Genomic DNA, 15,814 nt, shown 5'->3' on the forward strand with positions numbered 1-15,814 from the left:
TACGCCATTTTGTAGTATAAATAGTAATAAGTAATAAGTAGTGTGTTCACACTGAAAACTCTAAAAACATTAAGTGCACTTTAATTACCTGGATGATGCACTCATTCAGCTGCTAAAATAAAGTGTGTAATGATGGACACTTCACCCACTCAACGACCACAGGTTTGCTTACGTAGTGAAATGGGCGGAGCTATCGGACGCACATGTTGAATAACTTTATTTACTTTGTATGGTCAAAGCAAAATTCTCCTACGACAGTGATTATAGCGCCTCCCGATGGTGAATGCGGTTATACTCACGGCAGGTATTCTTTGATAATTCGGTCGTTTATTTCACTGATTTGGCAACCGTCAAACGTCATCAGAGAAACGGTTTGAATTTCTGCTTAGTAAAAAAACATTAGTGCGCCATTTGGGACGACACTACATACATATACTATCCTGTTGAGTGTGTAAGTGCATAAGTACATAGTGCATGAGTGCATAGTGTATAGTGTGCCATTTGAGACGCAGCTTCTGTTATTAATCTATTTCCACACCAAAAACACTTATTTTAAAGGGACAGATCACCCAAAAATGAATATTGTCATTATTTACTCACTTGATTCAAAACTGTTTGAGTTTCTGTCTTCTGCTATTAAACCATTTCCCATTCCACACCAAAAACACTTATTTTAAAGGGATAGATCACCCAAAAAATTATATTTTCTCATTATTTACTCACTTGATTCAAACCTGTTTGAGTTTTTGTCTTCTGTTTTTAATCCATTTCATATTCCACACTAAAACACTTATTTTAAAGGGATAGATCTCCCACAAATGAAAATTGTCATTATTTAATCACTTGTTCCAAACCTGTTTGAGTTTTTGTCTTCTGTTATTAATCCATTTCCCATTTTACGTTAAAAAACACTTATTTTAAAGCGACAGTTCACCCAAAAATGAGTATTCTGTCATTATTTACTCAATTGTTCCAAACCTGTTTAAGTTAAGATATTTTGAAGAATGCTGAAAATCTGTAACCATTGACTTCTATAGTATTTGTTTTCATCCTTTTGAAGTCAGTGGTTACAGGTTTTCAGCATTCTTCAAAATATCTTTCATTTCTGTTCAACAGATGAAGGAAACTCATAAAGGTTTATAATCATTTGAGGGAGAATAAATCATGAGTAAATATTCTTTTTTTGGGTGAACCGTCCCATTGATATAAATATTTTCAAATTAAATTTAAATATTTCTTATTTATATTATAATACAGATTTATTGTATAATATAATATTTCTTTTTTTTATAATAATTTTTTAAGAGTTTTTTTTAACCTTTTATTGGGATAGGACAGTGGAGGTTACAGACAGGAAAGTATTGGGAGCAGAGAAAGGGGAAGGGTCGGCAAAGGACCTCGAGGTGGGAATCGAACTCGGGTTTCCATGAGCACCACAGGGCTATATGTCGGCGCACTTAACCACTAGGCTATTGGTAGCACGTACGCCTCATAGCAAGAAGGTCGCTGGTTCAAGCCTCTGCTGCGTCAGTAGGCGTTTCTGTGAAGAGTTTGCATGTTTTCTTCATGTTGGCGTGGGTTTCCTCTGGTTTTCTGAAGTCCTCCTCGAAGATTTTTACCTAAGAAACACACAGGTGTGTGATCACTAAGGTTATTACGGTTCATTACAGTGGTGGACAAACCTTTCTGACCCGAGGGCCACATCAAGTTTTGCAAACCAACTGAAGGGCCACATGTCAAATCCTTTAAGGAATTACTTTAGTTTATGGTGACAGTATGCATGGAAAATGTAATATCGGACAGAAACATGTCACGTTAACACAAAATGATTTTTTTAAATAGTTATTATTGAGTCAAATTTACAAGTCAAATGAATGTGCACTGCTATTTATACTTATCATCACTTATCAATCATCATAAAACAATAAAATAATCCTTTATAAAATATAACAATAATAATAATTATAATAGCAGTAGGTAGTGCTGTCGCCTCACAGCAAAAAGGTCGCTGGTTCGAGCCTCGGCTGGGTCAGTTGGCGTTTCTGGCAATTCTCCGGTTTCCCCCACAGTTCAAAGACATGCGGTACAGGTGAATTGGGTGGGCTAAATTGTCCGTAGTGTACAAGTATGCATGGATGTTTCCCAGTGATGGGTTGCAGCTGGAAGGGCATCCGCTGCTTAAAACATATGCTGGATAAGGTGGCGGTTCATTCCGCTGTGGCGACCCCAGAATAATAAAGGGACTAAGCCGAAAAGAAAAGAAAATGAATGAATGAAAGTTGGCGGTTCATTCCGCTGTGGCGACCCCTGATTAATAAAGGGACTAATCTGAAAACAAAATGAATCAATGAATGAAATATTAAAATAATAAAAATAAACAAATGTTGCAATAATAATTAACATTCATGTTATTTATTCTTTACCTTAAAGCATTGATTTTTGTTTTAGAATTGAGTATTGAGTTTGAGTTTGAATTAGTTTTGATTATCATATTTTTCATTTATTTAAAGTTTTTATATTTTTTTATGCTCCGTATAGTTTACTCTTTTTATTTTAAACAACATACATGGTTTTCATTTTAGTTCATCAAATATAACCCTAATTTAAATCAGCAGGACTCAACATAGTGTATTTCTTTATTTTATTTTATTTTTTTATTTGGCTTTTATTTCTGTAGTTAATAATGCTGAGAAAAACATTTTGCTGATCATTTTGCTTCCTTAATACCCTGTAAACTGACCCAAATATATAATTCCAGCACTTTCAAGCGGTAAACCACCTGTGGTGGGAAAAAAACAAAACAATACGTGACTGTAATGATTTATACAAGCAGGGTTTTACAAGAGGCTTCAGTGTGCAGAAGTGAACAGAGATCGAAACTGTTGTTCTCTCAGTGTGTATGTTTGTAAGGAAAGCGAACTTAGCTTTGCTGTGTGTGTGTGTTCAGGGTTTTCCCTGGCAGTCATCTTTCCCACAACCACGTGGTTCAAGAGGACAAGCAGACACAGCTCGAGCCCCGCCAGAAACTGCAGGTAAGCAAGCATTGTTTAAAGGAGGGCTTTCTGTATTTTTCCAATGACAAGCTATTGTTTTGCATGAAATAAACGGAAGACCAACACTTTCTTGTCTGAGCTACTAAAAGAGCTTGTAACAGGATGAAATATTTTGTATGCAACATTTTGGGAATGTTTTAATATCATGAATAAAAAGTATATTTTTCCCAAAAATGTTCAATCAAAGAACTCTTCTATAAACAATGACATAGGGCTCTATTTTAACAATCTAGGCACAAAGTCTAAAGTGCATTGCATAAAAGTATTAAGGATGCGTCCTAATCCACTTTTTTATTTTATTTTTTGCTAGTTTAAGGACGAAAAAATACGATCTTCACCCTGGCGCATGGTCTAACAGGGTTGTGCTTATTCTCTTAATGAGTTCTGGACATGCATTAAACCAAACACCGTCTCATCTCCAATTCCGTTTAAAGCACATCACACACCGGATGCGCCGCTCAGCGTCGCAACACAGCGCACACATGACAGTTAAAAAATATCGCACACCAGACGCGCACATTCAAAATAAACTTATTCAGACGGCGCTATGTGGTAGAGATCTGCGCAGGACTAAATTTTGAATCCTAGTCCCGCCTGGTTTTAGTTCGAGCCCGACCGCTCCCGCTTATATTCAGCATTTGTTGCCTCGCTGCCCAACCCGCCCCGTTTTCTACCCGCCACGCCAGTTCCCGCTAACGGGGGGGACCGAAAACAACCCAGCTATACAGAGTCCAGACGGCCTATAACAAGTTGTCTGTATACACACACACACACACACACACACACACACACACACACACACAGACAGCACCAAGCTCTCTCTCTCATTCACACACATACATAAGCACATACACACACATACACACACATATACACACACACATAGACAGCAACAAACAAGCTAAACAGCATCACGCTCTCTCATTCACACACATACATACACACACACACACACACACACACACACACACACACACACACACACACATAGACAGCAACAAACAAGCTAAGCAGCATCACGCTCTCTCATTCACACACATACATACGCGTGCTTGCTCGCTCGGGAGTTGAGAGCGATATTGTTAGACCGCCCGCTCCCGTTCAAATTACACCAGTTACCATACGCTCCTGCGCTTTATTCTGAAATTTATTCCGAATGCAAACCTCTACTCTGTGGTGTGGCAGAAATATGAACAGTGTCCTGAGTCGTGGCTGGGTGCCACGGACAGCCGCCGAATTGCAGCACTGGTGTGTGTACCCTAATAGCATGACGGCGCGTAGCACAGCGCATCTCTTAGCAGCGATTCTGGTGTGTGACCCCCTTAAGAGTCAGTTGTGTCACGCCATAGCGCATTTGCTATTTACATGGCAGACTTTGTTAGTGCAAAAACTGAACGCTTCACTAGCGGGAAAACAGTTAAACAGACCCTCTGCAGAGCAAAGATCGAACGAGCCTCCCTTATTTGGCCTCTTTACTTTCTCTTTACTTTACTCCTTTACTTTTGCGGATGAGGAAACAAGTGTTGTACGCACTCCACTGAACACATCCATTAGCTTACATATTTAATTTAGTATTTAAGTGCAAAGATTTGTTTCAAAACTATTTCTAAATTCAGTTCCAATTTCCAGCAAATGAATAAATGAACAACAACAATGAAGTGTGCTCAAAACACCTGAGTTATATCTAAACACCCGTCCTGTTCTTATGCCCATATGGTGGTGCAGACGTCTTCCAAACCTGACAGGTGGACAAATCTAACCTTGTTTATTAAAACAAATGTAAATCTGCAGATAATAAATAATACTGCTAATAATAACAACATTATACAAATGCAAATAGTCATGAATAAACTGGAAAAGTCCCCTGAGATGAGGCATGGAGGCAGGGGTCTTTATATTTATGTGGAAAATAATAACTCTTGTAACATTTGAATTCTTTATTGTTTTTATAAGTAAAGATATTTGTGTATTGCTGTACATCCTGTGTGTATTAAGCAGTGTGTAGGTGTTTGTATTCTCATATGGCCCGTTTCCACTGAGTGGTACGGTACAGTACGGTTTGGTTTGGTATGCTTTTATGGCCGTATCCACTGTCAAAAGGCATACCGAACCAAACCGTACCACTTTTTCGGGACCCTTTCGAAAGGGTCCCAAACTGCAGAAAGGGTCCCAAAAAATGGAGCTACACGCGCAGCTGCACGCTATTGGTTTACAGAGATACGTCATTCGTAGACTCAACAAGCCAGAATGTAAACAAAGGATGAAATACACAGCGAGAGATTACAGCGGAATTATAAATACATATGCAGCCATGGTCGATCCTGCAAACAAACCCTGTCGTCGTCATGATAAACAGCCACAAAGCCATGGAGAATAGCAGATTCACCCTGTGCCGCGTAGTTTTTGACGAGTCAGTCTGAAGCCCGAGTGGTTTCGCTTTTTTTTTCGCGTCTCTATCTGAAATAACTAACTTCTTGATCTGATGATAATAACATGCACTTGATTATTGACAAGCTTTGGAAACCCGATCCTGTGAGAAGCTTACAAACGAGAGTGACACATTCAGAAAGAAAAGAACAAACGCGAGAGTGGAGAGCGGAAAAAAAAGGCGAAGCCAAGAAGCACGTTATTTCTTCAGCAAACTTGAACAAACTGCCTTGTTTTAATCTTTATTATCACCTTTTGGACTAATATGAACTGGGAATGATGGAATGACTCTCTAACAGAGGCTTCATGTGCTGCTGAAGATTACAGACACAGATGAGAGGTTTTCACTGACTGTAGGCTATACTTTGTGTTGTTTTGAACCTAATTAACGACGAAATGTCTGCTGTGTGTTGTTCTACTGTAGTTGGCAACATATCGGAGACTGTAAGGGTCCGTATGTGTTCATAAATGTTCATTTATTTATTTATTTAATATAATTATAGACGTTACAGTAGGCTATTTCGCACCGTCATTGATCTGCAGTTATAATCAACTCCTGTTTATAGAAAACTTATAGAAAAGTTAGTAATAAACATTTATACACAAGTATTTATGTGTGTAAAGCATGTTTTGTGAGAAGTGCTTTTCATATGATACGACCTGTGCAGCCTTATTGTAGACATTTTCTCGAGCGAAAATGACATCGACTGAAACTTTATCGTACACCACGCCCACCAAAAGGGTAACCTTGGTAGTGGAAACGCAAGCCTGATAAAGGTGACCCGTACCGACCCGAACCGTACCATACTATACCAGTCAGTGGAAACGAGCCAATAGGTGCGTAACTAACACGCTCTGCGCTGGACTTTATAGCAGCTTTTAGTTGGTCAATGGCGTGGTCTATATCAGTTCCTCAAAATAGCAACGTGCCAACAATGCACCTTAACACAACTCTATTTTAGACCAGCACACCCATGAGTCCACAAAGTGGCGCAAATGGATTTAAACAACGTGGTGCAAAATGTGAGAATTACTGTTGCGCTGTTCTGAAAATAGCAACAAATCATGCCACACACGTCTTGCACCTTTTTGCGCCGAGTGTATGATAGGGCCCATAGAGTTTCTCTTTATTGCATTTTAAAAGCAGTAATCTGGAATATTTGGGTTGAGTTTGTGAAGTAAGTGCTGATTCTTAACTTGTTTCTTGTGTGTTTGCAGAAATGGGAGCAACTGGATTTGGGAAAAGGGAGCGTCAGAATATTGACCCCGGAAAGCACTAACCACACTCACTCTCTCTCTCTCTCTCTCTCTCTCTCTCTCTCTCTCTCTCTCTCTCTCTCTTTCTCTCTCTCTCTCTCTCTCTCTCTCCTGAAGATCTCTCGGCTTGTAGCATGATGCAGTTTTCATTTCTCCGGTTGGCATGGTGTGAACTATTGTTTTATTTTTGTTAGTTTTCTCCCTGCTCTGTACATATCTATATCTACCACTGATGAAAAATGTTGTTTATATTATTCAGTTTTATAATCCTGTTTGTGAAACACTGTTCTGGCAAATTAAGAATATATATATATATATATATACATTTATTATTTGACCTTTTTATGATTGTCGAGGATTATCTGCTTTATGTATACCTCTATGCAGGAATTGAAGTCAGTTATTTAACGGATATTACGATTGAATGTTGTTTTTTATAGCAATCTACCTACAGAGTTACGATCTCCATCAGAAAACATGTTTAGTGATCGTCGGATTTGTTAGAAATGTGTTTTGGTATTTGTGTAAGCAATTCGAGAGAAAGAGAGAGAGAAAAAAACTGTGTGCCTAACTCTATAGGTGAATTGTACTGGAAATAGCTAACAGTAGAATGTGACTGATTGCACTGCAAAAATGCGTTTCTTACTTAGTTTTTGTCTAATTTCTAGTCCAAATATCTAAAAATTCTTCAATCAAGAAGCGTTTTCTTGGCATGCATTAAATATTGTTTGGTTTTCAGCAATAATGAGTCAAAATTAAGTGAGTTTTTCACTTAAAACAAGCAAAATAATCCTGTTTTTCACTTTGAAACTCAAAAAAACCCATGACAAAACCAACATTAAATAGCAAAGCTTTATACTTCACAATGACTGAAGTGTTGTTTCAGTTTTGGGATTGTTTGATTGTGTGTATTGTAACAAAATTAGCTCAATTTATGAATATTAATGATTAATAATAACAAGTTATTGTTAGTTATGAATATTCAGGATTAACTTATAGTTACTTTAACTATATTAATATAACAATGACTTTGCCCGCTTGTCTGAGCAGACTTTTTTAGTGTAAATTTATTAGAAAAGGAATTATACTTGTGAAGAAGATGAACAGTTTAGAAGTTTTATTCAACTCTAATAGGCTGGTGGTATCTTTTGTTGATAAAAATGTTTCTGTGAGGCAAAACGAACACAATCCAACGTGGCTATACGATTTAATGACTAGTCTAATACATAACCAACCAAACGTACAATACATAAAACAAGAATACAGAAGGAAATAAAGAGTTTAGATAAAGTTTGGTAAATTTCCCACATGATTAATAATAACCACCAACTAGTGATAAACAGCTTAAAAGCGGAAATAAAGAAATTCTTGCATCTCTCTCTCTAATGTTGTGCGATTTCTCTCTGATGTTTGGAAGATGGAGTCTGTTAGGAAGTCCTTTTGTTGTTTGCGTGGAGTTTGCAGTGCAGGTCAGAGGATACGCAAGGTGCGAACTGAGTTTAGACTTGCTGGAAAATAAGAAACGTGGACTCAGATGCGAAATTGGGGCCGTACTCACACTAGATACAGTTGCCTCGAACCGGGCCAAAGCACGCTTGTCCCCCCTCCCGTCTCCCCCGACGGCCCGCACTCACACCACAAATGGGCCTCGGCACGCTTACATCATCCCTGCTCCGCTGTTCAGTGAGAAGTGCTGTCCCTAAGCAGCACAGTGGAGATTTCTCTAGTTATATAGTTTCAGTCGGTTTGTTATGCAGTGACATGCAGTCGAATATTTCGCCAAACAGTCCTTAGGGATGCGGTGACACGCAGTCAGATATTTCACCGAACAGATCCGCCACTTTTGGCGCTCATAAACAATCATAAAGCCCTCGTGCTGCAGGAATGAGGAGGTTTGCTGAAGCCGCGCAGCTGGCGTGCAGTGAGGAGTTTGCGTATTTAATAAACTACGGCAGTTTGCGTTCACTGAACAGTACGAATGATTAATAAATCCATATAAAACAGCCCCTTAAAAGTCACGTCTCGCTTTCAGTTTCGGGCTTTGACGCGTTTTGCACTCACACACAAGCGTACCGCGCCAAAGCCCAAGTGAACCGCGCTCAGGCACACCTCTTCCAACCGGGCCAGGGCCGGCCAAGTGAACCGTACTTGAGCCCGATTCAGCGCACTCACACTTCTCAAACGATCCGGGAAACGGGCCTGGGCACGGTACGGATGGCGTAGTGGGAGTAGGCCCTAAGTCTAGATGTGCCATTTTTGCTTTCCATTGTGCAAGATTTATAGATTATTCATGTTCTCCATGCATCTAAAATGACGGTTCTTCTTGATACAGTACTTTATAAACATAATCACAATTTATTTTGTTTATTGTGGTTTCAAAACTCAACTTTCGTTATTTTTAGCTATGTTTCCATTTAAAGATGCAAATTTAACTAATGCACAATTGGATTATTTTGGTTTCAAAACTTAACTTTAGTTCTTTTATCGAATCAAGACGTGTAAGAAGGGTCAGAAATTAGATTTTAATTTATTTACATCAACTTTAATTTACAACAGTGAATTTATCAATACATAGAAAGCACATTTAATGCATGCAAAACGTCTATTTATATTGGAGCTTTCTTTAAATCATGGTAATCATGTCAGGTAACTATAAAATGGAAATAACTTCCTGCAGACCTTTATTATTTTATTATTTAAGCTTGCATTTTTGGTCCATAAACATTCTGAACGGTCATTTTAATTATCTTTCTGTCCACGTCAACTTAAATTTACAACAGTGCATTTATTAATACACTAATAATATATTTAGTGCAAGTAAAGTGTTTTTATTTATGTTGGTGCCTTTTGTAAATCATGGTAATTACATCAGATAGCTATAGAAAAGAAATTAACTGGGCATTTTCTGTCAAACCTTTATTATTTTAATATTTATTCTTGTTTTTTTTAACCATAAACATTCTAAAAGGTGAAATAGTAATACATGTGCAGTTTTATTTCAACTTTTAATGCAAAATAGTCTTGTTTTTGCTTTGAAATATGATTATTTCACTCCCCCCATTGGCAGATTTGCTTGTTTAAAGGAAAACACACTTCATTTAGACTCCACATTTCTGAAAATGACAATAATTTTGTACTATTCCACAAAATGCTTCTTGATTGAAGAGTTTTTAAACTATTATACTATAAAAAAAAAAAAAAACTAAGTCAATCAGCATTTTTGTTTGTTGATTCCTCCATTGGCTGTGCTTGGGATGGTCTCACACAGGGGCGCAACTACACATTTACTGAGGGGTATGCGGGTTCAAATTTTGTGTGATCCCTCTTATTTTATATTAATTAATTAATAATAAATGAAGACAAATTTTCAGATTAATCTTATAACTTTTGACATTATGTATGATTTGACAGTTTATTTTGATAAAAATAAAAACAAATCTAAACAGTTACATCTACATGAACACTTTAGGCTGTGGGACTACATGTTATTGTGTTAAATGATTTTGAATTAAACAATAACAATATTATATTCGTTTAAAATGCAAAATAATGTTTTTTTAACAAAACATATTTATTTATTTTTATTATTTGAAACTTTTAATAAGGATAATTTTAAAAATAGTTTTGGCACAACGGCGCCCCCCATGTGTGGCGCCCCTATGCGCCGCATATACTGCATACCCCCTTGTTGCGCCACTGGTCTCACACACACATACACTGTTGACTGGTCATCTTCTGTCCCACTGTTTAATATTGAAGCCATACACCAATCCCTTTCCATCTATTAGATTGTTTAACGAGTGCTTGTTGATCTTTCAGATACTTATGATTGAAGAGGGTCTTCATCTGGACGCCAGAAGTGATATTGTAGTTTTGCTTAATATTGTTCAAGATTCAGTGTTCAGAAACATTATTCCCAATGTGCAAATGGAAGTGATAAGTTATTTATATCTATTGTTTTGACAGCTGAGTGTGTTTTAATGTCTTAATGTTGTCTTTAGTGTATTGTTTATTTTGTGTGTCTCCCTTTACATATTATAGCTACTGGAAGACTAGGATGTGAGTTTGTGTGTTTGTGCACACACACACAGTTACAGAAAGTGGGCCAGAATAAATAAGTTAATGCATCACGGTAGTTCAGCCCACGTTTTATTGCGCTCTTTCTGGATTTTGTTCAACAACTACACCGAGTTAGGGTAATTAGGCAAGTCAGTGGTTTGTCCTGTAGACATTTGAAACAAATTCTGCTTAAAGGGGCTAATAATATGGACCTTAAAATGATGATTAAAAAATTAAAAACTGCTTTTATTCTAGCCGAAATAAAACAAATAAGAAGAAAAAATATTATAGGAAATACTGTGAAAATTTCTTTACTTTGTTAAATGTCATTTGGAAAATATTTAAAAAAGAAAACAATTGCAGGGTAATTTTGACTGTTTAACCAAATTGGGTCCATTATTGCACTTAAAACATTGCGCTATGTTTGTAATGAGATGATCAGGGTAATAACCACACACTTTTCTTTCTGCTTTGCGATACATTTTAAAGTCTCCAACTGCACTGACCTATGCTTTAAACCAGGGGTGTCCAAACTCAGTCCTGGAGGGCTGCTGTCCAGCATATTTTAGTTCCAACCCTAATCAAACACACCTGAACCAGCTAATCAAGCTCTTTCTAGATATACTAGAAGCTTCCTGGCAGGTGTGTTTAGGGAAGTTGGAGCTTAACTATGCAGGACACCGGCCCTCCAGGACCGAGTTTGGACGCCCCTGCTTTAAACCAAACACAAAAAGGTTTGTATGCTCACAAAAAACACCCAATTGGCTTGATTTCAGAGATGGTGTGATATTTGTCATGTAAATGTTTCAAAATAGGCATCGTGTGGATGAGTTAAGTGTTTTGAAGTGGACATGTGTTTGAGCTGGATTGCACTTTGAGACGTGAGCTTTATTCACTCGTTTCCATCAGTGTCTGGTTGTGCTGTTTTGGAATGACTTTTTGTTTTCCTCCAGAGGGCGAAAGCAGATCTCATGTGAAACTTTTGTAATTGATTAGCATAATAAATATATTCTAACTGTCTAGACTAACTGTGTGAGACTTTATAGGAGCACATTTTTCATTACGGTTTGAAAACACAACAAGCGCTGTTGCCAACTAATTTTCAGAGGAAGTAGTTGGGCTACTTATTCATTCATTTATTTTCTTTTCGGCTTAGTCCCTTTATTAATCCGGGGTCGCCACAGCGGAATGAACCGCCAACTTATCCAGCACGTTTTTACGCAACAGATGCCATTCCAGCTGCCACCCATCTCTGGGAAACATCCACACACACTCATTCACACACGCTCATACACTACGGACAATTTAGCCTACCTAATTCACCTGTACCGCATGTCTTTAGACTGTGGGGGAAACCGGAGCACGCGGAGGAAAGCCATGCAAACTCAGGGAGAACATGCAAACTCCACACAGAAACGCCAGCGAACTAGCGACCTTCTTGCTGTGAGGCAACAGCACTACACTGCTTCGCCAGGCTACTTTTTTACTAGCTATTTTTTGTATAATTTAGGTTCATTCGATTTACTTTTTTAAAAATCAGTTGATATTAATTTTGTATTTTTAAAATATTTTTGTAAGTTGATATTATTAATGCGCTTATTGTAAAAAAAAAATGCAAATACTGTAAAAAATGCTGGGTTCCACACAATCGATTTGTGTTGGGAAAACAAAGGAATTAAGCTAACTTAAGTTGTCCCAAAAACCTCACAAATTGTGAAGTGAATTGGAAGTTAATATATTAAGTGGAATCAATGAGCTCTATTAATGATCTAGGTGCAAAGTCTAAAGCACATGGTGCAAACGCATTAAGGGCGTGTCTGAATCCACTTTTGCTATTTTAAGGACTTAAAAAAAGAATGTTGCGCCATGGCGCATGGTCTAACAGGGTTGTGCTTATTTTCTTAATGAGTTATGGGTAGGCCCACACAGAATCTGCGCGCGCAGAATTCCTTTTTTAGCCCACCATTCTGTTTATTTACTCGAGTAAATGTGTGTAAATCTAAATTTAATCAGTTTTTTCAATTAATTTCAGTAATATTATTTACAAATATCAAAATGTTCATCTGATTTATATTCAATGCCATTTGTAAAGTAATATTTTCTGTCATTTAGTAAAGCTATTATATGAGAGATTTGTTTTGTCTACCAAATAAAGTGGATCTAATTGAATTAGCATTTTAAACATTAAATAAAAGGTAAAAATGTATTATTTATTATTTCATATAGTAAGGTTTTAGTTATGATACTCCCAAAATAATTCAGCAGAAATCTGCAGATTTTTACCAAAATTCTCAGCAAAAATAGCAAAAAATGTCTGCAGATTCCGTCTGGCCCTAATTATGGGTGTGTTTTGAGAATAAACCAATCAGAGTCTCATCTCCTATTCCCTTTAAGAGTCAGTTGTGCCACGCCATGGCGCATTTGCTATTTGCATGACGGACTTCGTAAGTAGAAGATTTGAACGCTTCACTAGCAAGAAAACAGTTGAACAGAGCATCTGCAGCGCGAGGATAAAGAACGAGCCTCCTCCATTCAGCCTCTTTACTTTCTCGTTCTCTCTTTCATGCAAAAGGAGACGTGTTGTACGCACAGACATCCATTATAATTAATTTTGTTTGTTAAGCGCAAAGATTTGTTTCAAAACTATTTCTAAATCCAGTTCTAATCTCCAGCAAACGAATAAATGAACAGTAATAATGAAGTGTGGTCAAAAACCTGAGTTATATCAAAGAGCTTAAAATCACCAAGAGGCGACACTCAATAGAACGTTCCATTGCAACAGCAGCGCCCAGCAACTGCCCTGCAATTCCGCCGTTTTGGAGTGAAAGCGATCGGCTGTCCATTGGATCAGCTGCTTTGTTTTTTATTTATTTACTTAAAAAGCGCAATAAAGCTGAGATACAACCTGAAAACGACAACACAACACCAATCCCAGTTCCATTTTTGTACCCCTTTCCCTTCCTCTTGGCCTCTTACAACTGAGGGTGAAGGGTAAGGGCTTCAAAATTTATCCCTAGGAATTGGGACATCACCTGCACACGTCATCATGTGTCCTCGCGATCTCCTGCTGCATGTGAGATCAGACGATGGCGACTTTAAGCTAAAGAGAATTGGGACACCCCTACTCCTTGGCATGCACGCACAAAACGAGGGGTAGGGGTAAGGGGAAGGGCTAAGGGGTAGAATTGGGATTGGGCCTTACTATCACAATCATCAGCAATTTAATAGTTAATTTACAGACTTATAATAGACTGTTTTGTCTATTGGAATTTTTATGCATTTCCCAAATCGCAGTAGAGTGTCGTCTCTTGGTGATTTTATGCTCTTTGGATATATCCAAACACACGTTCTATGCCCAATATATGGATTAAAACCTGACCGGTGGACAAATTTAAGCTTGTTTTTAATAAAACAAATATAAATATGGATATAATAAATAATAATATAACAATATACAAAAAGCAAGCTGTTTTGAATAAACCAACACAATCTCACGGCAATTCGTAACATTTTGATTTAGTGGCTAATTCGTATGAATTTATACGATCTAATTCGTACAATGCAGTACGACTTGCTCATCCCCCAATGATGGTTGGGTATAGGGATGGGAATGGTGCCACGCCTCCTTTTTAAAATCGTACAATTTCATACGACTGAACTCGTATGAATTCATACAAATTAGCCACTAAACTGGCAAAACGTAAAATACTTGCGTCTCCTCATGAGATTAGGCTGAATAAACAGAAAAATGTCACCCGAGATGAAAAAGGCATGCGTTTTGATTTATAAAGATATTTGTGTACATCCTGCTTGTTTTAAGAAATGTGTTGCGTTTAGCTGAAAATAGTCACACATCGGTGAAACACGACTTGCGCCATATTGTGCCGCATGTATGATAGGAGCCAATACAGGGCCCACCTCAGTTCACGACTGACTATATTAAAATAAGGTCATTTCCAATTCAGTTTCTAATGACACTATCACGTCTTTTTTTTTTTTTTTTGAGAAAACAGCTGCTTTAGAACTTCAAATGTTCAACAACAGTAACAGTATTATATGCCTTAACAATAAAAATGAAAAAAATTAAATACTTAGAGGATCAAACCCAGGACGGTGGCATTGTAACCTAACATGCTAACCACTGGACCACAACAACTTCATCGCAAGGGGACTCATCTGACTTATGCCATCAATAACCTGCAGGCTGCATTATGCCCACGTAAAATAATGAATAAGAAGATTGTGGTCAAGTAAATAAATAAATTAATTTAAAAAGTGTGACTGCTGAGAGCAACAGATTCTGGAGCTAGGGACACCGGCCCTCGTGGCCAAAAAACGGACCGGCCCACCGGGAATTCTCCCGGTCCTCCCAATTAGCCAATCCGGACCTGAGCCAATATCTTGCTAAATGATCATTTGAAATCATTATGTATAGTTTGGTTTTGTAGTTTGGGTCCCAAAAAGTGTTTTAGTTATATTTGTTGTATTTTTGTATATTTTGATTGACTATTTACCAATCTGTTGATATTATTAGTGCACTTATTGTAAACTTACTGTAAAAATGCTGGCTCCACACAATCAGTTTTTATTGGACCAATCTGAAGGAATTAAGTTAACATAGCTTTTACAAACTGAAGTGAATTGAACATAAAACCATTAAGTTGTCCCCCGAAAAAACTCAAGAGTTGTGTTGTTTCAGCTGACTTTAAATAAGTCGTTTGAACAAATAGCAAACATCATTTTTTGTTTGTGGGTAAACTTGCTATTTTTACTGTGTTGTGTTGGTGGGGTTAATATATAATATAAATAATTCTTGATAACTTCCAGCGACAGCCGTATGTGATTTATAGCTGATTAACCATGTTAATGAATGATAACAGCCTTCTAAGCCTACCAGTAGGCGAAGAAAGCCCCTACTGGCCCCTATCTATCAGCTAACCACTGATAACACCTATTCAATCGAGTGACAACATTCGAAATGGGTGCCACGACACTCATCTAGCTGAAAATACAATTAC

The 15,814-nt window shown here is 37.5% G+C and overlaps 1 protein-coding gene across 9 annotated transcripts in view; it reads left to right on the forward strand.

Annotated features, from left to right (window-relative positions):
* The window catches only part of tnip1 (TNFAIP3 interacting protein 1), a 54,058-nt gene extending 42,242 nt beyond the window's left edge, over positions 1 to 11,816 (forward strand). For 6 of the 9 annotated variants that reach the window (XM_073921366.1, XM_073921363.1, XM_073921365.1 and 3 more), the window contains exons 17-18: positions 2,948 to 3,032; positions 6,699 to 11,816. In XM_073921366.1, coding sequence (XP_073777467.1) covers positions 2,948 to 3,032; positions 6,699 to 6,760 — 147 coding nt within the window. In that variant the 3' untranslated portion in view covers positions 6,761 to 11,816. 9 annotated transcript variants of the gene reach the window in all.
* The last annotated feature ends 3,998 nt before the right edge of the window (positions 11,817 to 15,814 follow it).

This window comes from Danio rerio, chromosome 14, assembly GCF_049306965.1.
Source record: "Danio rerio strain Tuebingen ecotype United States chromosome 14, GRCz12tu, whole genome shotgun sequence".
NCBI lineage: Eukaryota > Metazoa > Chordata > Actinopteri > Cypriniformes > Danionidae > Danio > Danio rerio.